A 21,813-nucleotide genomic window follows, 5' to 3' on the forward strand; every position below is an offset into this window, starting at 1 on the left:
GACGCTAAGAAAGTCCATCACATCGCGCTCTACACAAAAATCTACAGTGTAACTATTCTAACTGATCTAACTGACCTAACTAATCTTGTTCTCCAGGCCCGTAGACGTGTCCCAGATGATTGCAGAAGTCTCGGAACCATTGACAAGGACAGATAAAACATGCTGAGTCAAGAAACGGGAAACATTGCAGCAAGAACGGTTTTAATTGTCCGATCGGTATCGCTGCCACCTGGTTTCCGAACAGCGAGGTAATAATGCAATGAGCGAAATAATCGTGAGTACAAAATGGTGGCCCGATAACAGGAAGAGAGAAAGAGAGAGGGAGAGAATGGCAGGCCGCGTGGCGGAGGGACTCTCGCGCACTTATCTGGCAGTAAAGATGTTTACAGCGCGGTCTGCGCCGCCGCTATCACTATCACCCCGAAAGAACGGACCACTCTAATTGATTTGTGGCTCGGTCGCTATCGGTGCTCGTAACTTAAATTAAATTACACGGCCGAAGTCCGTCCGAGTCGAAAACTCATGCCACGGACCGGACGCGGGAGGTCTTCCGGGCGTCCCTCGGCGATTATGCGACGCGATTATCAAATGTATCGCCGACTTACACCGCTGGTTTTGTCGTGACAATCGGTCTCTTGTTAGTTACGGAATCGTTCAAAGTTCTAGGAAACGTTCCGGCAAAAATAATGGACACATTGTATGGTAAAAAGTAGCGAAATCACTATTCTTACTGACAGCGACCGTTTGACGACTCGTGCAGTCTCTTTGTATATTTCTACATAATCGTCGAGCCCGACAAGCATCATGAATATTTACGTTATTGTTAGGTGATTAAGTAAAAATTTAATTCTATTCACTGAGCGATGAATTATATATGAGACGAGTCGTCGTCAGTGTGTTTTCAGTTTATATAGGTGTTACGGATGCATAAAGTTACACGAGCTGCTTTATGATAGAACGTGTCATTTTGCTAAATCGCTCGACATTAAGATAGCGTGAAAATGTAAAAACAATGCGCGGTGAAAGTATGTATGTACATATATATGTAATTGAGTTTACTGTCCGTGAAACTAGTCAGTCAACGGCGGAGACGTAAAAGGGAGTTGTTATTCAATCACCTTCTGTTCGCGTCTTTACATTTCTACGGAAAATTGCCAATTTAGAGTTCAACCGAGGGTGTCAAACCCATTAAGCAGCAAATATATATTTTTAAATTTTTACTCTAAATAAATTAAATTTGGAAAATCAATCATTATTTAATTGAATTTGAAAAATTAATCATTGCCATGACTAATTGGAGAAATACAGAGGACACCCTGACACCCTCGTAATCAGAAAAATTGTGAAACCGAGGGGAAGACAACTGTTTCGGAGATCCTGTTTGTCCTGAGGGACTCTGGATGAATCGAGAGTGCCGGTGACTGTTCTCTTTCATTCAGTTAATAGGGTGACAGAGTCAAGGATAGCGGTATCTAAATGGCCTTCATATATTACGATAAGTCCGGTCCCGGGGACCAGAAAGACTTGTTCGTTAATCCGAATTTCGTTCAACCACGACGAAACGGAATTCATGAAAACGTAATGTCCGAGATAGCAACGTTTAGTGGAACTCGGCCGATATTCACCGGGTTTCTGGTTAATACGGGTAGCCGCCGCCCCGAAATTGCCTGTCGAACGTCCGTGGACGTCACGGGCCTCAACGTCCAACCACCGGAAATCGTTCGGTTATTCCTAAATAAGTTGATTATATCGGCGGCGACCAATCAGCTCCGCCGGCCCCGGGGAAGACTCTACCGAGTTAATTACGGAACACGGTCATCTTCGGGGCCGATAATTGATTTTCGCTCTTGATTGGAGCTGTCGCTCAACCCCCGACACTCTACACGCGACTTAATCTTCCGTAATCCCAGCGCCATGCTGTTTTCCGCGCGCCTCTACATTTTCGATTCAGGTAAACGACCACTTTACCCATATAAATAAATAGCGGAAGACTAGGCGAGTCTATCTTGTCGCAAACTGGACGAAATTGTAATTGACGCGACACTGATTTGTTCCTGAAATGTGCAGACATCGATTAACTCTAAATCGACCAAACAATGTATTTAGGTTCTGGAAATTTATTTTCCATGAATGCGTTTTTATAATTTCGATAATAATAAAATGAAAAGCTGATCACGTTCAAAATTGACATAATTGAAAACATTTGCCATGCTCCGTACGATATCTTGTAAAACATTATCAACACCAAGCATTAAAGGGATCGCAGCAGTATCTAAATCTATTTCGGAAAGATATCGACGTTTCAACGAGCTAGGTTCTACGTCGACTATCTTCGACAAGCGTTTTCACGAAATATACGGATATCTCAGATAAGAATTACCGGGATTAATACTTAATGTTGCCCAGACGTAAATTACATATGAACTCTCTGTTGCGTTAATGTTTGAACGGATCATCTCCTTATGCATTTATTAAGGTGTTTCCGAATTGTCAGGTGTTCGCGATTTCTTCGCTACGGAGAATATTCTAGAGGAAATCTATTTTGAAATGCATTAGTACTTTATGCAGTGGAGTGTAGGGAGAGGTGATAGGAAATTTATTTTCGACGACTGTTCTTAAGAAACCTCGGAAGGTTGTATTCCCGACACCTTTTGACATTGTTAAAATAATTTTGGTTGTCGCAATATTTCGACGCTTTTTCATTTATTTTCAGAAGTATTTTGTCAATACCGTGCACAACATTTTTGCTTCCAGTTGGAAGCTTCCTTTGCTTGTATCTAACATCGTGTACATCATCGAGACAAACTCTCGGCCAAGGTTTTAAAAGCTCGCAACGCTTCCAACCAGCAACAAAATCGTCCAAAGACGATAAAGCAACAAAAGCCAGTGGATCGAACAATCTTCCCACGTTCTACACAGAAAGCCCGACTCGCAGTTCGGAGCGAGGAATGTCGAAAGGTCCTCGGCATGTTTCTCATCGACGTGTCGCGTAATTTCGGTTAACGAGCAGGATCAGCGATCTCCATCTAGGGCGAGGATGTCGCAGTAGGGGGAAAAAGAGCGAGATGCTTGTAGGCTAATCCGAGACAATCCGTGACCGAGTAACTAGCGTTGTTGGGTTCCGGGCTAGCTGACGCATAGGCCAGCGGCTCCTTTGTTTTTCACGAGGCCGGTCATTTCCAGAATAAACGTCCGGGGGCTGGGTCGCAGACGTCCGGTTTGGCGACAGCCAGCCTCGCGAAAGCCTGCCTCGGCCCACCTTGCTCGCCTGCTGACCTTAAATCACGATTTTTCGGCGGGCCGGAGCGGAACCAGTCTGTTTCGGGAGGGACGAGGAGAGGGCGAGCAAGAGGATGAGCAAACGGAGGACAGTTGGGGGACGTGAGGGGGGAGCCAACGACGAGGAGCGTGTCGTGCGAGTCGACGAGGTCCTCGAGGGTTGTTTTTCTGGGCGACGTCGCCGATAAGATAGGACCGGGGACAGGGAATATCCGGTGCCCAGTTTCGGGCACGTCTGACAGTTTTGTACCTAGTCGCGCGGCAACAGATAGTCCCCGAAATTCCGAGCGGAGGACAGGGTGGTCTCCCGATCGGCTAAACCGGACGACGACGATCGGGGTACAAGTCGCGGCTGAGGACCAAACCCGGCCCGTATCTCGTTTGCGGAAGCCACGCGATACTTTCTGGTGTTGGGGCTTTTCATTAGAACCAGGAAACTGTAGATAAACCAATGTAAACCGGGGGGGACAACTATTGATCGTCGAACCCGCCGGGCCCCACGTACCCATTCACGAGCTTTCGCAGTAGTGAGCTTGTAAGTAGGGATGGGATCAAGGGAACATCCGACATATAACTCATTAAATTTATTGGCATAAAATTGCAATTAAAACAAAGGAACCTGCATTTCTTTCTTTACAACCTAATATTAAAGCATCAGTAAAAGTAGATGGAACAAATTTAATTTCTACCAACATTTTCTTGAGTCCTTGTGTATATCCATAATTTTAAGCGTACATAACGAACGGAAGTTTCCTGGAAAATTACGAGACAGGATCACAAATTATTAAAGTACGCGAAGATGACCAAGGCTAGGAAAGAATGGTCCGTTTACAATCAATACGGACACTGTCAAGAATGATGCATGTGTTGCGTTACTTTTAATGCGAACTATTACTGGAAAGAAATTGCTCCGATTCTTGTAATCGGGCTACGTCTAAATCGGAACACGTTAAAACTCTCTTCCTCCCATTTCCCTCGAGATTATTAATAAGTCATGGCTATAGTAAAAATTCAATAGTATCTCATTTACCGCTATAAACGTATCCTTGGAAGTTTCGCGTGAAATTACATCTCGCATGAACCTAATTAAAGACACGTACTGCATTGAATAAGTAATCGGCCGGAGTTAGCTGCTTCGGAGCGAATGTTTAATTGATTCCGTATGTATATCTTTTTGTAGGAGAAGCGTAAAGCTGATAGGTGATCTTCCGTGTGTTTCGTTGAATCGAGGCTCGTCTAACCGATCCCACGGTGCAGAATTTTGCTCAGTTACGAACGAAATACAGACGGAAAATCCTTGAAGGCGTGAAACGGTGGGTCCCACGACGCATGACGGACGACGGCCCGGTGGAAAGCTTGTTAATACGATGTAATTTAAGGAGCGAGGTAATTATATTTAATGGTGGTATCGTTCGATCTCGAAAACCCTTAACAAATACACCGCGCCCCGAGCACGAGAGGAATATTAATCTTAGTCGTAAATTTTGATATGCCGCGGAAAGCTGACTCCGAAGTGGCTCGCCTCGCGAGGTTTATTGTCCTGCGACATGCACGTAACATCGCACCTGAAATCCTTATCGACTAACGGGCCGCCGTACCAACTGAGTAATGCGCCGGCTTTCAGATACAATAGCGCGATTCCGCTCGCGAAAACGCGACTCCCGCCCTTTCATTCCACCCTCGCAGCGCCACCGGTATCTTTCGGCCGTTCTAATCTACGGGGAAAAAGGTATACGTACATAGATATTTCGAGGGTCGATGAAACTCCATGACCCATTTCACTATTACGCGAGGCTCGCTAAAAATAAGCTAACCGGCTTCTACACCGCAGAAATATGTTAATCACGCTGTTCGAAATTTTTTAACAGCATACAGCATGAAAAAATTAACGTCGCCAATTTCCTTCACGGCATAATAATTTATGCACTATTCCACAAAATAATTTATACACTATACCACAAACGTACAGGGTAAACACTGCCAATTTTTGAGCTTCTGTAATTTTGTAGAAACATCTCACAAGATTCTATCTATGCTCATTAGGGTGGACCTTAGCTATACCTCGTGAAATTTTTTTTTGCGAGATTATTTCACGCCTCCCCCCTTCACCTAACATTGTGCCATTGGGTAAGAAAATAATTCCTGCAAAAGATGAAGTTGATCGGATAAGGGGAAGACGTGTCATATTGACGTTGAAGTTGCTGAAAACGTGAAATTTTGTAGGAATGGGAATATTTGAAGGAAAGATTTTTGATTATGACTAAACAAGAGCTATAATCTTATATAATTAAATTTAGCTATAATCAAGTCTTTCCTTCAAATATTCCCATTCCTACAAAATTTCATGTTTTTAGCAACTTCAACGTCCATGTGGCACGTCTTCCCCTTATCCGATCAACTTCATCTTCTGCAGGAATTATTTTGGCGTGATAAAATGTCGCAAAAAAATTTCACCGGGTATAGCTAAGGTCCACCCTAATGTGGCACGTCTTTCCGACGTCCGACTGATCGAAAACTTTGGATACATATATAATTTTTTCATGAAATGGAACAATATTTCATGGTCGAAAAATAAGGTCCACCCTGATGCTCATGTTAGGGGAGTGAAAAGCCGAAATCGTTTCTTTTGTTCTTAAATGTTACTTTCTTCCAAAATCATAAAATTCGAACAACTCTGGCAAGTGGAAAAATTATTTTCCACATTCGCTTCACTGTGATCTCACAACGGGAGGTCTCCCTTTATGATGACGTCTGAAAATGATCGAACCCGCCTTGAAAAGCATCTCGCCTCGATCTTCCCCAACGAAATCCCGGTTGCCCGAAATAAAGCTCAGGGTCGTCCGCGGCTACATCGAACGGTGCTTATCCGTCCATTGACCGTCACCCATATCCATCCCCCGGTGGAACAGGAGTCGGCTTCAGAATGGAATCGGCGGCGATACGATCAATTACTATAAAACTGTTCCGCCGGGGACCAAAAAGCTGGACTGGCGCATTCCTGGCCCAGGTGTGACCACGACATCCTTGGAACGTCTTGGCGGCGAGCATCGTTCCGGCGAGCATCCGTCCGCTTTTTCTCGGGGCCCGTCGCGGGCCCTTGCGGGTCCGCCGCGTCTCCTAGGAGCTGGGACCCGGGGTTTTTGATCGCGCGCGCTCTCACGGCGGGTCGGCGTGAAAAAAGAAAAAGGGCCCGTGGCCCGGGGACAACGGGGAGAGAGGGGAGAGAGTATTAATGCGTGGGCCTTCCTCGTTACGCCATCCGTCGTCGCATAGTTTCCTCCTTTGGCCGTGCCGCGATCCACGGTCCCCTCCGTCCACCAAGATCGGGCCCAGCCAGCCATCAATGGGAAGATGGCTCTCGCGTGAATGAACGGGGGGTGGGGCGGGGATCCATAGGGCCCCGCAGCCGCGCAGGGTGGCCACACGTTCGCCCTATCCAAGGGAGGAATACCTCTCTCACGATATTCCGTCGGCGAGCGGACTTATCTCGTAGCTGTTTGCGACTCGTTGCCCCGCGGAACCTGCATCCGAAGAGAAAGGATACCGAGGCTGAAATTTATGAAGATCGATCAGGATCTAGCTGTCCCCGAGCCCGGGGAAGCTGCGAATAAAAATCTTCTTTTGCATCACTGGGGGTAACTTGTTCGTTCACAATTCAAAATTTTTTTTGCACTCGCCGGTAGGTAATGTGTTTCTTTATTCAAAAAGTGGAGCAGAAAATTTTGAACGGAATTTTTTCACAAAATTAAGGTTCATTCCAAGAGGTATTTTAAGTTGGTATCATTCTCTAGGTTCGAGCGAAGACGAGCATGGGCGAGTCGAGACGAGTTGGAGCGGGCCGAGGGGAGCGGAGGCGCTGTTTCAGCGTCCGCGTCGGCGAAACGGGGCTTTCAGGTGTCGCGGAGACATCCTTGGAACGTCCCGAGCCACCGCGCGGTTCCTGTCCCCCGACCCACCTTCGAAGATACTTCGAATTGTTCTTGGCCGCCTCGGACCGCGGCACGGCTCGCGCAGGAAACATTAAATCAAGCCGCTCGATGGAAAATACACGGGGTGTCGCGTGAGAACCAGCCACGCCGAGAGAAAGAGAGGAACCACATACATCGCTCTGCTCTGCTCTGCTCCGCTCTGCTCCGCTCGGAACTCGGCCATTATCTATTAGCGGTTCACCTATTATCGAACCGTTTCTGACTTAACCAGCGCCGATTAACAGTTGCTCGAACCGGTCGCTTCGTTTCCACGGGACAACGCGCCCGGTGTGTGTCCGATGTGTCCGCTTCTAACGAACGCTCGAACGGTAATTTATGTAACACCGTGCACGATTTATGGCGAGAACATTCTCGCCGCTGACTCCCGGACTGACGAAACGGAGAGGAATTAAACGACAGATAAGAGGACTTTCGGTTCTCTGTTCCCCGCTACAGGCTATAGGAAGGTCTCGCTACACGGATCACCGGTTGATATACTACCCGTGTAAACGTGATTCATAGATTTGTTCGCGTATAATCCGGATGATTTTATTGAGATTTTCGGCGATATTCCGGGTTCAACTCTTGTCACCCGGCGGAGCCTTGTGAATTTCGTGAATATTTCGGGTTCCCAATATATTCTTGATCGGTTTACCAGGTGTACCAACGTTGTACCGGATCGACCGCGTGGGAAACTAGCCTAGTTTCAAATTTCTCCAGAACAGTTTTCCTACCTGAGGAGGATTTTGATGCTAGACACGTTGGGGTTTCTGCACAGTGACATTCGAAAAGTGATAGTTCGACTGGATTCGACGCTTGCGACCGGTCGTTACGTGAGCCGATCCGCGGCGGCGATTTGTCACCGTCGATTCGCGCCGTTAGAAGGCGGTCATTATTTTAGAATAATCTAAAACCGATGGTGATTAGTGGAGGAGCCGGCGTCACCTGCGCGATCAGCTTCTCGTTTATAGCGCGGCCGCAACCCGACAGCCCTTCCGCGGCTGATTCCCACCTCCATTTCGACTATCCATCATCGCTGCCCTTCGATCTTGTCCATCCCGAACTCTTCCGCGCGCGAAAACGCTGAAATAATTAGGCTAGAAACGGCGTCGTCAGTCGGTATTACTATGCTCGCGAATCGATTTTCTCCGAGATTCTGAACTCTTTCGACTACGATCAATTGTTATTGTTCCATTCCACTCGTAAACCACAGACCATCCCGATCAACATAATCTCTAACATTTCTTCAGAGATTATTCATTATAATTATGAAGACACCTCATGCAGCAGAGTCATAGGAAAGACTCCGAGGAAATAATTTTACGTGTGAATTTGAAATATTGTTTGCTGAATTGCGACTCGTACCAGGTAAAGTTGTTTAACACCAACCTCTGGCTAAATAATAGCGCGATGGATAGAAAGTTACAGCTTGCTCCGAAGTGCGAAACATCGGCATACACGCGTAAGGTAAATGTCGTCGAGCAGGAGTTGTTTAATAAAACTGATAATATATAAATATATTATACGGGAAAGTATACTTTGGAAATGTGTTATACAACCCTTATTAACAGTCTACAACTTGTCTCAGGGAAACGTCAATTTACTAAAAAGGCCTTCAATCAAGAACAGGATTTTTTATGCAGAACTTTTTTTAATAATTCTAAATTCGTCAGAGCAGACCAGAATCCTTCAACCCCGTCGCAAGATGAACAAAAAGGGAAATCTTGTAGGTACCACGGAGGCCCTGGACAGTTGAAGCCGCAGTCGAGCAGCCTGCATAGAAATGGACAAATTGCCAGGCGTATATTACACGGCTCTTAGGGTCGCGTCACCGTGAAATATCGTATTTTGGCACGAGGCCTCCGCGTTTACGAGGGCCTGAAGTGGCGTGCGAACGAGACGTCCCACGAAGTGGCCTACGAGATCACGAGGAGACGCCAGGATCGGACTATCCTTGACCGTCGTCGAATAATTAACGTCGGTTTTCGTGAAACTCTCGGTTTCTTACCTGGCCCGGGGACCTGGGGACCGTGCGCCGCAGAAAAACGAGGACCGACGTGTCGGTTTCCTGATACTCCGACAAATTTATCGCTCGGTTCTGCTTGTAAATCGAATTTCCAAAATGATCTGCAAAAAAAGGCCGGATCTGTTAAGGGGAATCGAACAAAACGGGAGAGCTCGACCGAGTTCCCGATATTGTAAGTGCAAGGATCTGTCCTGTGGGTCTGAGATCCCCAAGTCTCTCAAATTCCTTCACTGTTTCACGTTTCCAAGCACTCAGATATTTGGTAATTCCTTAAATATGAACTTTAATAACGTGATAAATATTTTGAATAATTATAGCAATTGTTGGCAGCTCAGAAAAATTGCAATGAAAATCAGAGGTCTCTAAAAGGTGCACAAGGGTTACCTTTATGTTGATGAACGCTGAAGTTCTAGGGCTCGCAGAGCCGAAGCAAGTTTCCAGTCCCCACGAGGCAGCCCACTCTCTCGGATCTTGCCAGATCGAAACCGAAAGTGGTCGATCGGGGTTAGTATTCTCTGCTGCGAGCAATTCGCGGCGACAGTGCGGCCGCGGTGGTCCAGGTCCGCGCGATTTCGTCGGGCAATTTATTAGCCATTATCTGAGACAATGCGGCTACCTGGGCGCCAAAGGGCGCGTACGGTTCAAAGGAGCTCTGTGAGGAGAGGGATTCGCGAGGGTGCTCGTAGAGAGAGGAGAGAGGATTGCGGCGACTATGGTCGTCGAGGAAGAGAAGCGAGTGAGAGAGAAAGGGCGGGGAGAGTGAGGTAGGAGGGATCGGTGCAAGGGAGCGTCTCGAAGGGGGCGAGGGGTCTGCGAAGGGGGCCAGAGCCGAGTACATAGGTGGGCCGCGTATAGGAGTATGCACCTCCGATCCTCTTCTTTGACACGGCGGGCCGGGAGGGAGCGAGACGGAGAGCCGGGCGAAGTGGAAGAAAAAGTCGCCTAATTGATGCTTCGTCTTTGTTTTGGTTAATTCCAACATGGTTCGGCCATTAAAACGTCCCGCTGTATCGGCGGGCCCGATCTCCGGTGCGAGATAAATGATGACACCCGCTCCAAGGGGTACCATACTTACCACCACCACCGGCACTACCACCAGCACCGTCATCGTCGCCGTATCCCCGTATCCGTCACCACTACCATTCCCCAAGGATCACCGTATAGTACACGTTGCCTTCTTGCGAGAGACCCGGTGATCGCGAGCCGCGAACAGATTTCCCTCTATCTTCCTCCGAGGACCTCTATCTACCTTCTAGCTGTTTCAGAAAAAGCCCCGGTTAATCGAAAGAATTATCTCCTACATCGTAGAGCAACGCGCTCTTATCCTCCCACTTGCTGGACAGTGTGAACGTACCGGAGTAACCAAGTTTTTGGTCTCCCTTTGTTTGCCAAGGTGTCTCGTTTGTGAATGGAACGCGGTATCTGTTCGAGATGATTTCTCCGCGGGAGATGATCGCGCGCAGGGTTCCTCGATTTTTCAGGGTCGGTCAGGCTACGGAAGGACAATGGAGAAAGTCGTGCGAATGCGTGAACGTGCGACCACTGCATTTACAAACAATAATGCCGGGAAATGCGTATTTGGATTCTGACTTTGAATAGACGTTTCTTGTGGATTTTTTTCGAAGAAAGGGAAACCGTTTATTCCTTGTCTTCTGACAGTGTCTCCTAAAGAAGGCGGTGTAGTTTAGAACAGTTTAACTGTGTTTGGTTGCGTTCGGTACATCTTTTTAGTTATTGATGCAGTGCAGAATTGCATAACTTCTTTTCAATCTGAATTGTTAAAATCAAAGGACATATTTATCTTTGCAACCCAACGTCAGAATATTTTGATAATCGACTTGCACGGTTCGCGTCTAAAGTAGAACCCGTTAAAAATTTCCGGAGCTCTTCCCTGCTATTCACTATTTCAGAATAGTATTTTATCCAGCGCTGTAGATCTCCGGAGAGGACCTTTCCTCTTCCTGTCTTCGAGTTTTCGAAACGGCGGAGCAACTTTCCTCGCCTCTCGAAGCCGGGGACACGTCGAGGAGTCATCGACGCGCAGCCACGGCACAGAAACCCGTCGCTATTATTAATGACGCGTCAGAGGAACGATGAAAGACACTTAGGCTAGGCGTCGCGTCGCGGCGGATTCGACGGTTTACGTAACGCCGCGTTTGTTTAATGGTTTAGCGGCTGCGGGGCTCGCGGATCCGTGAAAATTATCGGGCGGCATCGATCATCGGGTTCCGCGTGCGACATCCGCGGAGGATCCTGAGGATCGAGGTCGCCGGACGATCGGTCCGACCAGCTCCGGGAATAAGGTCAGCTGGAGCGGAGGCGAGTCGCCGCTCGCCTCGCCCGCTCCAACGTAGATATCATATCGGAGAGGACGAGCGACCGGGAGAGTGTATAAATTTGTAAAGCCGGGAGCCAGGCCACTCAAGCCGGAGTGGCATTAACGGCCGGCAATCGCCACTAAAACACTAAAGTATTAATGTAAAACACATTCTGATAGAGATACCCCCACGCCAAGACGCTTCGCTGAAGACACGGCCGCAACAGTGTCCCCGCAGTCCATGATTTTCGCGGCCGATGGCAATTCTTCCATCTTACCGGTCCACAGGAACTAGGTCTCTGATACTATGATCCCAACAAAAACATCCTGTAAACAGGAGCCAAGTTCCTATGGCCGTAAAAAGTTGTGAGATCAAACAAAATACAGCCAAGTTCGTCAGCTTAGAAATACTTCTTGCACTACTGAAAAAAGCGTTTGTAAAACTTAGTTTAGAAGAACGCTATTTAATTTTTAAAGAGTTACATGGATGGCTAAATTATTCAAACTTGGCCGCTACCTAACACCTTTTATGGCCATTGGTTTAAAAAGTGACGGCCAAGTTTGAATAATTTAGTCCTCCATGTAACTCTTTAAACATTAAATAGCGTTCTTCTAAACTAATTTTTACAAACGCTTTTTTCAGTATTGCAAGAGGTATTTCTAAGCTAACAATCTTGGCCGTATTTTGTTTGATCTCACAACTTTTTACGACCATAGGAACTTGGCAGCTGTTTACAGGATGCTTTTGTTCGGATTTCATCAATTTTTGTTGAATTATCAAGTAGGTATCAAAGATAAAGAATCCTTTTCTAATCTGCAAGACAAAATCCAAATTCAATGTATCGAAGATTAACACTCTGCCGGCGACGCTCGGATCCGTTTGCCCTCCGTCGCTATAGAAGATGCTCGGTGCAGTTTCTTTTGTTTACGTTAGAGCGATTGTTTTTTTCATCAGTATTTGTTGCGACTTCGAAGCTAATAAAACGTATACTTACGTATGTTATGCTGCTGTGTTCTATCCTACGTACCTATTTCGTAATGTTTTCTTTTCAATACAACCCCTTTCAGGTGTAAAATTTCAAACTTTGATTATTATTCCTTTGAGTACTTGTTATGGTGGACCTATGTACCAAATTTCAAGCTTGTAGCTCAATGGGAAATACCCAAAAGGTTTTGATGATCTGTCAGTCAGTCAGTCAGTGATAAATTTAACGATTTTTAAGGTCCTATATCTCGGAACCTACTAATGTTGGAAGATTAATGTTTTGTCAATATTGAGACATGATAGCATTTAACAAGTGTACGAAATTACATCTCTCCATCTGCCTCCAGTGCCGCGTTATAAGCCTCTAAAAAACGGCTACGCTGTTTCTTGTAAAAGGAGGTAGTGCGAGAACTTGGCTGGTGCACTACCGTGATGATTGGTAGCTTTTTAGACCAGCTAGGTCGGTATCTTCTAGATTTGTGTAAGACTACAACGTGGAGAACGTGTCCTGAATCTCTGTTATACCAATTTCATAGAAATTGAATTAAAATTTATATTAAGAAAAATTGAGATCGTTTGGTTATTTTAATTTAAAGTGTGATGCGAGCTTCAATAAAGAAATTTAATGAAGGAAAGCTCAGAAGCAAATCATTTTAACACGTACAGTAATTGCAGTGTTAACATCCGCAAGCTTCATCAACCCATCGTTCACTATCAACGGAATCTCTCTTCTAATCGCGTGACACGACGTCATCCCCTTACTCTACCATAAACTAGATATCCCTTATCAAAATCTCATCTATGCCAGCCCGATCGGTCAAGAAGCGTGATCTAAAACTTTCCTAGGAGCGACACGTACAGCGACCAACCGGTAACAAGCGAAAAACTGAAACGCCGCGCAGCCTTAAGCGTTTATTTACAGTTTCGCGGAGGTAAAACTGGTAATGCGAGCACGATCCGCCGTATTTGTTCAAGAATTCTGTCGGAGCTGATCGGCTCGCACTCACCTGTCGTCCGCGTCAGGATTTCGAATGGTCGATGCGCGCAGGATGTCAAACTGGTATTACACCATCGGTAGAAGCGCGTAGTCGCGATAATCGCGGAGCGTATTCAACGCGATTATCTTTCAATTTCCCATCGACCGGTGGGATTTCCAGTGCTCACCCTCCGAAAGGATCGAGCGGCGGTTTCGCCATCGTTGATATTTCGTCGACGCTGCCAGCAACTGACGTCGTGCACACGCTCCATCGCCATTAGCAGGCTCGAGCGAGTGAAAGGGTGACGAACGTTTCGCAACGAGCCGCATCGAGGAACGTTTTCAGAATCATCGGTTTGTCTCCTATTTCCCCAGTTCATCTCGCGAAATCGATGGCCGTCGGCGGACTAATTGTTGCCACGCGCAAGCAGGTCCTCATGAAGAGGGGAGCCTGACATGGACCTTGATGAACGAATTTTCGGAAAGGTGAAAGGAACCGATCTTCTTGAAACTTTAGGGCTAGTTTTACCATGTTATCGAAGTAACTTACAATATTTTTTTATTCACCATTAATTCTCCGAATGAAATACGCCTAGGAGAATATTTCTGAAGTCTCGATTTGCAGGAAGAAATTATTTCAATTTTCAACCCGCTGCATCACGCTCACCTCCCAATGCGCCTCCGGTTGTTCCGACTCGCTCAACCTGTTGAGAAGCGTTTCGCTCCGGCTCGTTACGATATCGCAGCACGGCACAAAGTTGCGGCGCAGGGTTGCCGGAGATCGATGAGCATCGTGTAACACACTCGCCTCTCGAAAAAAAGAAAGTACACCGGGATCTTCGGCGGTGATAACGGAAACGCTCTCGTTTCGTTTTAATTGCCGCACTTTGGTACGACGAGAACGCTGCCGGGGAAACATTCATCATCGATTTTTTGTTGCACCACTAAATTTCGGCCTTCGACTGGAGTAATTGGCGCTGCAACCTGGTTGGTAATCGTAAAACCAGCCGCATCGAAATGATTGCCTCGTGAACCGAGTACTTGCCACTATTGTTCGTTAGTTAATTCGCTGGTCGCTTCTATGAATGAAATAGACGAAACATATTATACGTGAAAAATTCTGCCAAAACTTTCCGGAGTCATTGAGCACTTGACCGAGGTCTTGAATTATACATCAAAGTGTGCATACCAAAATTTCATGGGTCCGGAACGACCGGATGGCTCACTGAGGATTAAACTTTCATTTTCGGACAGGCGTTCGATTTTCGTGTTTTCCATTCCGGCGGCGGAACGACCGGATGTCCCATGGTGGACATAGGGGCCCGACGGTCCACGGGGCCCTCGTAAAGCGTGAAATAATCAACCGGACGAAAAGTGGCAATAAAATGTGTCGCCAGGCTCGGTAACGAGCCCGAATGGTCCAACGACGGAGGCGGCGGACCACCCAAAGAATCTCGAACAGGAGGCGGCCATCGTGGCCGGCGACGACGCAGCGAGTCCTTCTCCTCCTTGGGGGACCGAGGAGGGACGGCGGGGTCACTCGGGCTACTCATTATGCATCTCGGATCTCAGCTCGCACCTCTGTTGTTAATCTCGCTAAGCGTTAATTTAATTAAACGCCTCCTCCTCCTCCTCCTGCGCCGACCGACCGCGCCATTCATTCTGCCTCTGCGTTCCTCCGGCGACGGCCTCTCTGTCCTCCTCGCGACCAGATAGACCGCGGCCCACGGTAATTAACGCTCGTCGCGATGAATCCCCCTTCCATTCAAACCCCCTCCACCTCGGAAACTCTGCCCTCCCGTTCCTCGGGGCGAACAGTCAGGTGTACCATGCTTTGAATCCTGATGCCGCACCATTGTCACCGGCCTTTCACGTGGTTTGCTGGCAGATACTGCGTAAAACGCATTCACGTTGTAACGAAGCATTTCTTCTGCTCGAGCACTGTAAGAAACGAATTCTAAAGAAATAACTGGAAGAAGACCAATTTTCACTCTGTTTGGTAATTGAACCGCAGCGTCGCCATTGTTTGGAACCGGCCGCCTACAAATTTAATAATCCCGGGTTAGTTTAATGGCTAAGCGACGGATCGGTGGCCGGCTAGGTGGTTTAATGATAAAAGGACTAGATCCTCGGAAAGATAGCAGGCGCGTAATTAAATTCACCTCGATTTTATTGCCTCGGACAGGGCCGCGTTTATGTGGCTTTTATGCTCCCGCGAGCAAATTCTGAGGCCACGCTTTGATGCTGCCTCGGGATGAGTATTATACGTCAGTCAGAAGGTTCTTCGACGCTTTATCGCCGTAATTCCATTCCGTGGCTACAAATCCCTCAACCGAAGAGCTGTTCGTTCCGATTAACACGCGGGGCCAGTCTTCGGAATCGTTTCTCTCGCGCACGCTGCCGGCGCGCGATAAATTTCGTCGCGACAATTAGCTGCGACGTGGAAATTGTCGAATCGTAGATGCTGGTTTTCAGATTGCCCCGAGGATTCGGTGTTCGTTCGCGGAGAGAACGACCCTGTCGGAAATATTGTTACTTCCGTTATTACATCTCTTTTTATACCTATCGCGAATTCCTCGGCGCACTAGAGACCTGTTTTATGTCAGCGAACTGCTGCTAAGTTTAGTCGAGGATCCGTTTTATTACTACCGATTCTTCGCGGACGGTACATTTACAAATATACCAAATGAATTCTTTTCAGAATTGAATCACTCGCCTCTTCTTTGCAATCTGGTCAGGCGCAGGCACCAAAATCCACCGATTAGCCCACATCGCACAAAAGCACTCCTTCGCATGTAACTCATGCGCGGCACAGTACAAAAGTCCAAATTCCTCGTCAAAAGACCGAACTCCTCGAACATCAGGGGACCATAGTTCATCGTCATAAAACACCATCAAAATTCGTGAAACGTCGTCGAACGATTCGCATGGTCCCGTTCGACCCGTACAATAATGAGCAATAATCGCCGAACAGATTTCTTTTTTATTCGAACACAATAGCGCCGATTGTTGCCATGTAAACAATGGCCACGGTCCTCCATTGTCCCCGCGGATGGTCCGTGTCGGTTTTTGGACGGCCGGACACAGGAAATCGGCGAGGGTACGCGTCGGCCACGTCGAAGCGTGCGGTTAGGGTGGTTCGAACGGCGTGTGGGATGATTAAAAATCGACGCGTACCTCGTTCGGCTTGTCTAGCCGTGAATCATCGAGACGCGTCTCTCGTATGATTATAGCCGCACGTCGTCAGGTGCACCTGGAATTATTATGAAAGCGACGTGTGTACAAGCGTGTTCGCGTGGATCGTCGATAGCTCTCGGTTCCTTGAAACGGGGGAGTATTGTTCGGATTCTGGGAGTTTTCGGACACCTGATGATTCCTGATCAGAGGAAGAGGTTAACACTAGGTTTACAGGACCAGCCACAATGACGGGTACTATTCTTTTCATTTAGCTGATTGTGAGATTATAAAGATGCATGAGGAAGTATTCAACAAATTATTTCTTTGGGTATATATAATGAAAAGAGTGGCTAAAAATGTTCTAATTGAAGATCGTCACCGTTATAAATAACTAGAAGTTGTTATTTTTCACGTAGGGTAATTTCGGGAGAGATGCACCAGTTTTTATTGTGGCAATACTGGACGGTTTTTAACACATCGTTTACGTGTAACAGAAGCATAAAAACTTCTTAGTGCTCCTTAAAACTTCTTAAAGCTTCTTAAAGCTTCTTATTGTATGGTTTTAACTATCAGTATCGACTGAAATAGAGACACAGTTTCTCCCTTACGATTTTTCATAGTGCTATGGCAAAATACTGGTTCTTGTTTTCAATAATTTATGTAAGTATACTAGGCAGTAGTTTGTATACGATAAATTTAAACTGAAAGTCGTTGCTTGACACACTATTTGTTAACATCATACACTTTAATTAATTAATATTGGTGATTATTTACAAAGGGGTACTCCTCTCCGATTTTGATGAAATTAAAATTTTTTATAGATTTCGAGATTTTGAACAACTTTTTCCTGTGCATATGTGGGGGATGTCATAAATTGAATTTTCCGTATTCGTGCACGCTCCGTGAAACATGTAAAATGTATACTACTTCATGTAACATGTGTTTGTAGAGAAAAACAGAATAGAAGTAGGGAGAAGAGGCTATAAATAAAGGAGTGCGTCTATCCCCAATTAGAAGTGCATCTCACCCCAGGCCCTAGGGAGAGATGCACTTTTTGGACCTCTTTTAAACAGTACATTAATACAATAATATAAAAGTTTCGCTCATGTAACGTTATATTTTATTAAAGAGATTTAAATAAAGAATTCAACTATGCCTGTCTACGCTTTCACTTCTTTTTAATAAAATTTTTATAATCGGAAAACAATTACCCAAATTACCCTATGATCTGTCGGCGCGACAGCAGGCGTTATCAGCAAGTTTTGAAGAAAGGGTTGCTTATCCATTCCCAACGTAAACCCCGTGTTTGTCGGTGTCTTCCACGTAACCGATGACGAAGATACGGCACCGAGTGTCGGCAGCAACCACCCGCTTAGCGGGCACGTGGCTGCCCATCCTGTCACGTACCACAAGGTACATCGTCATCGGCTTGTGTCTCCTCTTTTTCCTCGTTCCTCCCGTTCTATTCGCGTGGCGGCCGCCCGGCCATTGTCGCCTAGGTTCGACGGTGTATTCTAGCTGAATCGTTACAACCGGCGACCATACTCGTTGTCACTTAGCGAGACGCGCCGACATCCCTCGCCACGCATACGCAAACGCAGCCAAATGAATCACGAGCCCGTGTCGTGTGCCGCCTCCAACTTTTCTAATAGCTAACGCTAATTGTCAGTCAGCTGCGGTAAAATCCAATCATTTAACGAGTCGTGCCTGGGCTCTATCTAGAAAACGCCGTGACTTTTAGGAATCTTTCCTGAAGACATGAGCAGACTTTCTTTTTTAAGGAATGACAGATTTTCTTCCTAAAGCAGGTCTTCCTGAAATAAAAATTCTAAAAGAGATTATCTAGCAAATGATCAAAGTATTTTTTTAATAGAAACGCTTTGTTTTAATTCATGAAAATCTATAACCTTGAAAAATCATGTTTATCTTTCAAACAACTACCGTTTCGTCAAAAATGGTTTTCCCCTCGAACATCAACGTTTCACTTCCTATGAAAACTATTTTGAAAATGTTCTATAAAAACACGAATCGTGTTCTCAATACGGAAAGATTAGGTCGAAAGTTTGCTCAATATTTACACGTCGAAAGTTCCATTTATGCAATGCTTAAGTACTTCTAATCGCGCTTAAAAATTCTCGGACGTCGACGTTTCTAACTCATCTAGGCTATGACAGAAGTAGTTTCTCCTCACAGTATATTTCTCGCGGTAAGACTAATTAGCTACAAGAATAACCATTACCCTTTGATAGAAACCGATTCGAATTTCGGGTGAGTGGTTCCGCGGGCGCGCGCGCGCGCGCGTACACACAAACGCCACAATAAACAGCCGGAGGGCGAGGATGTTCACTGTCAAAACAGTTTAGTAGCGGCTGAATTACTGTGCCGATAAGAGCGGCGTAATTATGCCAGATGGGTAATGAGCCGGCGATGTTCCCCGCGATTATTGCGCAAAGTTTAGATCGATCGGCTTGTCGGAGATATCGAAATTCCGCGGGTTGATGTATGGTGGTCGATAATTCGGTCGTTGCGGGCAATCTGTCAAGACCGGTGCTTCTGCCACGTGCAGCGATCCTGAAAGGTCGTTCGAATTCCTAACTCGATCGAACCGGGAACTGTCTATCTGTGTACTGTGACGGACGTTGGAAAGTTTCCGAATCTCACGGAACCATTATCGAACGTGGGAATACCCAAGGAGTTGACAAACACGCATTCGAAACGCTATTTGTTCGACAAATCTTTTGGACCTTCCGGTGGAATAATTTATTTGGGGCCGGATTTGAACGTTCGTAACTGTTCGGGCAACGATTCATTCGGTTGCAATTTAAGTGAAACTATTGTGTAAATTGAATTTGTTTAGAAAACAAGTAGGCTTAAAATAATTTAAGGATGTCGGTGGTTTATTCCTGTTCTATTGAAGTTATTAAAGAAGGAATGAAATATCTATTAGGTTGTTGCAAATGAAATGGCCGTTTTGAATCTTTAACATAAACTTGTATTTTACAAGCTTTATTCATATTCCATTAATTGAAACAGTTTCGTCGACATCAATGCACTTTTTCCATCGTGATACAAGTGCCTCAATGCCTTTCTGGTAGAAATTTAATAAACGTGAGGCAATCAATTCATCAAATGCAGTTTTTACAGCACGTTCTTCTTTGAATATTTTTCCATTCGAAAAGCCATCCCGGTGCTTGAGAAAATGGTAACCAGTAAGTGACAGGTCAGGCGAATAATGAGGGTGAGGAAGAACTTCTCACTTCAACTCTGCTAATTGTTTTACTGTTTCTTTCGCAATATGTGGCCGAGCATTATCGTGAAGCAATATTACACCACGTCTATTAACTAATGCCGACTGTTGAACACGCAGTGTTTTTCGTACATTATATCAATTTCCTGACAGTATTTATCAGCAATTATAGTTTCACGTGAATCCCTTTCAACTATCTGTTTTAAATCTAAATCTTTAATAGCTGCTGGCTTATGACCACGAGGCTCATTTTCCAGATTTGTATCTCCGGAACGAAATTTTTCAAACCAACGCCTTATGGTCCGATCACTTGCTATACCTTCACCGAAAACGGCATTTAGGTTTCTCGCTGCTTCAGACGCGGTATGTCCAAGTTTGAACTCGTACAAGTAAATTATACGAATTTCCTTTTTTTCCATGGTGAACGAAAATCGATTTTGAATCATGTATAGTATACCATCTGTCGTGGAAAAACTACATTACAAAGAAAAAAAAACAACCTAATACTTGGTTCCTGTGTCTTGAAGTTAATGTAGAAAATATTTATTTTTCATAGCAGTCTCCCAGTTCAGTATGAGACCACTCAAAATTGATGATACTAACACACAATGATACTGACACAATGCTACTAAATGAGTTAAACTACGTGGAGCAGCAAATTGGTAGCCGGAAGTTCGGTCCAGAGGACAAAGAGGATGGCACCGAGGAAGGTGACTTCCGTCTCCGAAATTGTAGCTGGAAAAGAGATGAAAAAATCGAGCCTACCTTCTATCGCGCGATCTCATCTTCAAGAGATGGCGACAGGGTTCGAGGTAAGGTTGAAGGCAAGCAACATAGAAGAAGAAGAAGAAGAAGAAGAGGAGGAGAAGGAGGAGTCGGTCGAAGAAGAAAGCTGATCGAGTGGTGAGGGAACGAGGGGTTCACGCGAAGGGAAACGAAGGAGTCGTCCGGCGTATAGTGCGGCTGGCCTTGATTCATTCAGACCCTTTTTATCTCGAGAATTCGTCCCGGAAAGGACGCTCGATTTCTCGGAACGACCGGAGGGGCCCCAGGGCCCCGGAGATTTAGGCCGGGGGCCCGTGGACCCGCTGATAGCAGCGGAAAGAACGCTGGACGGCCGCGGACGCATCAATGGGCTCCATTCAAACTCCGTCCCGATCCTATCTGCGAGTGGTTTTGGGACCGGGACATCGATCTTGGTCCCCCTAATTATTTCCAAGATGGAGATCGCTTGCAGCCTAGCCGCACGGTTAGTATCGTGGCTATTTTCGGCCCTTCTTGGCCCCGAGTACCTGCCCTGCCCGTGACTTCCAGGGCTGTACCCGGCACGACGGATGCCCAGCTGATTGGTCACGGTCGCCGAGGGGAATCGAAACGATTTCGCACGGTTTTCGTTCCAGCCGGACCCAGTCGTCGTTCACGAGACTCGAGTCTGCCGCGAGCACCTTCATTCGAACACCTTTGTCCCGGCCAGATCGGGCTGCCTAATCGTTTCTTGGCATCGTTCGGACGGTGTTGTATCAATTTAGACACTCGCTCTGCAACCGGACGGACCTCCTACTCCTGCTCCGTTGTTTCCGGATGGACGATACCACTTCTTCGACGTTCTTTTCAACGAAGTGTTCGGTGCTGGACCATTGCATCGTCTATGAAGCTGCATAAAACATTTTAATCGAACGATAAGTTCTCTGCGTCTGCTGTAAGTAAAATATTAGTTTGTAGTCGTCAGTAGAATTAATGGGTTGGTCAAGATTGGTTCATAACAAATAACATTTCTATCCTCAGCTTCTGAGAATGCCATCTTCCCAACTTCCTTTCCAGCATGAAGACATTTTGCA

At 46.1% G+C, this 21,813-nt stretch overlaps 2 protein-coding genes across 5 annotated transcripts in view; both read left to right on the plus strand.

Annotated features, from left to right (window-relative positions):
• Positions 1 to 3,615, plus strand: part of LOC143211735 (homeobox protein caupolican) — a 135,559-nt gene extending 131,944 nt beyond the window's left edge. For 2 of the 4 annotated variants that reach the window (XM_076429659.1, XM_076429662.1), the window contains exon 8: positions 97 to 3,615. The gene's annotated coding sequence lies outside the window, so the exon portion shown is untranslated. The remainder of the gene's footprint in view (positions 1 to 96) is intronic. The other 2 variants (XM_076429663.1, XM_076429664.1) reach the window with 2 other exon arrangements.
• A 407-nt stretch (positions 3,616 to 4,022) lies between these two features.
• Positions 4,023 to 11,902, plus strand: LOC143212184 (uncharacterized). Its single transcript, XM_076430660.1, has 2 exons — positions 4,023 to 4,665; positions 7,071 to 11,902. Exons 1-2 carry the CDS (start codon positions 4,609 to 4,611, stop codon positions 7,341 to 7,343), a joined length of 330 nt encoding a protein of 109 aa, XP_076286775.1. The 5' UTR covers positions 4,023 to 4,608; the 3' UTR covers positions 7,344 to 11,902.
• Positions 11,903 to 21,813: the final 9,911 nt, after the last annotated feature.

This window comes from Lasioglossum baleicum, chromosome 9 (genome assembly GCF_051020765.1).
Source record: "Lasioglossum baleicum chromosome 9, iyLasBale1, whole genome shotgun sequence".
Classification (NCBI taxonomy): domain Eukaryota; kingdom Metazoa; phylum Arthropoda; class Insecta; order Hymenoptera; family Halictidae; genus Lasioglossum; species Lasioglossum baleicum.

Coding starts and splice junctions, on each gene's coding strand:
- LOC143212184 (XM_076430660.1), top strand. CDS start 4,609: ATGACGGACGACGGCCCGGTGGAAAGCTTGTTAATACGATGTAATTTA. Junction 4,666..7,070: donor GATGTAATTTAAGGAGCGAG/GTAATTATATTT, acceptor ATCATTCTCTAG/GTTCGAGCGAAGACGAGCAT.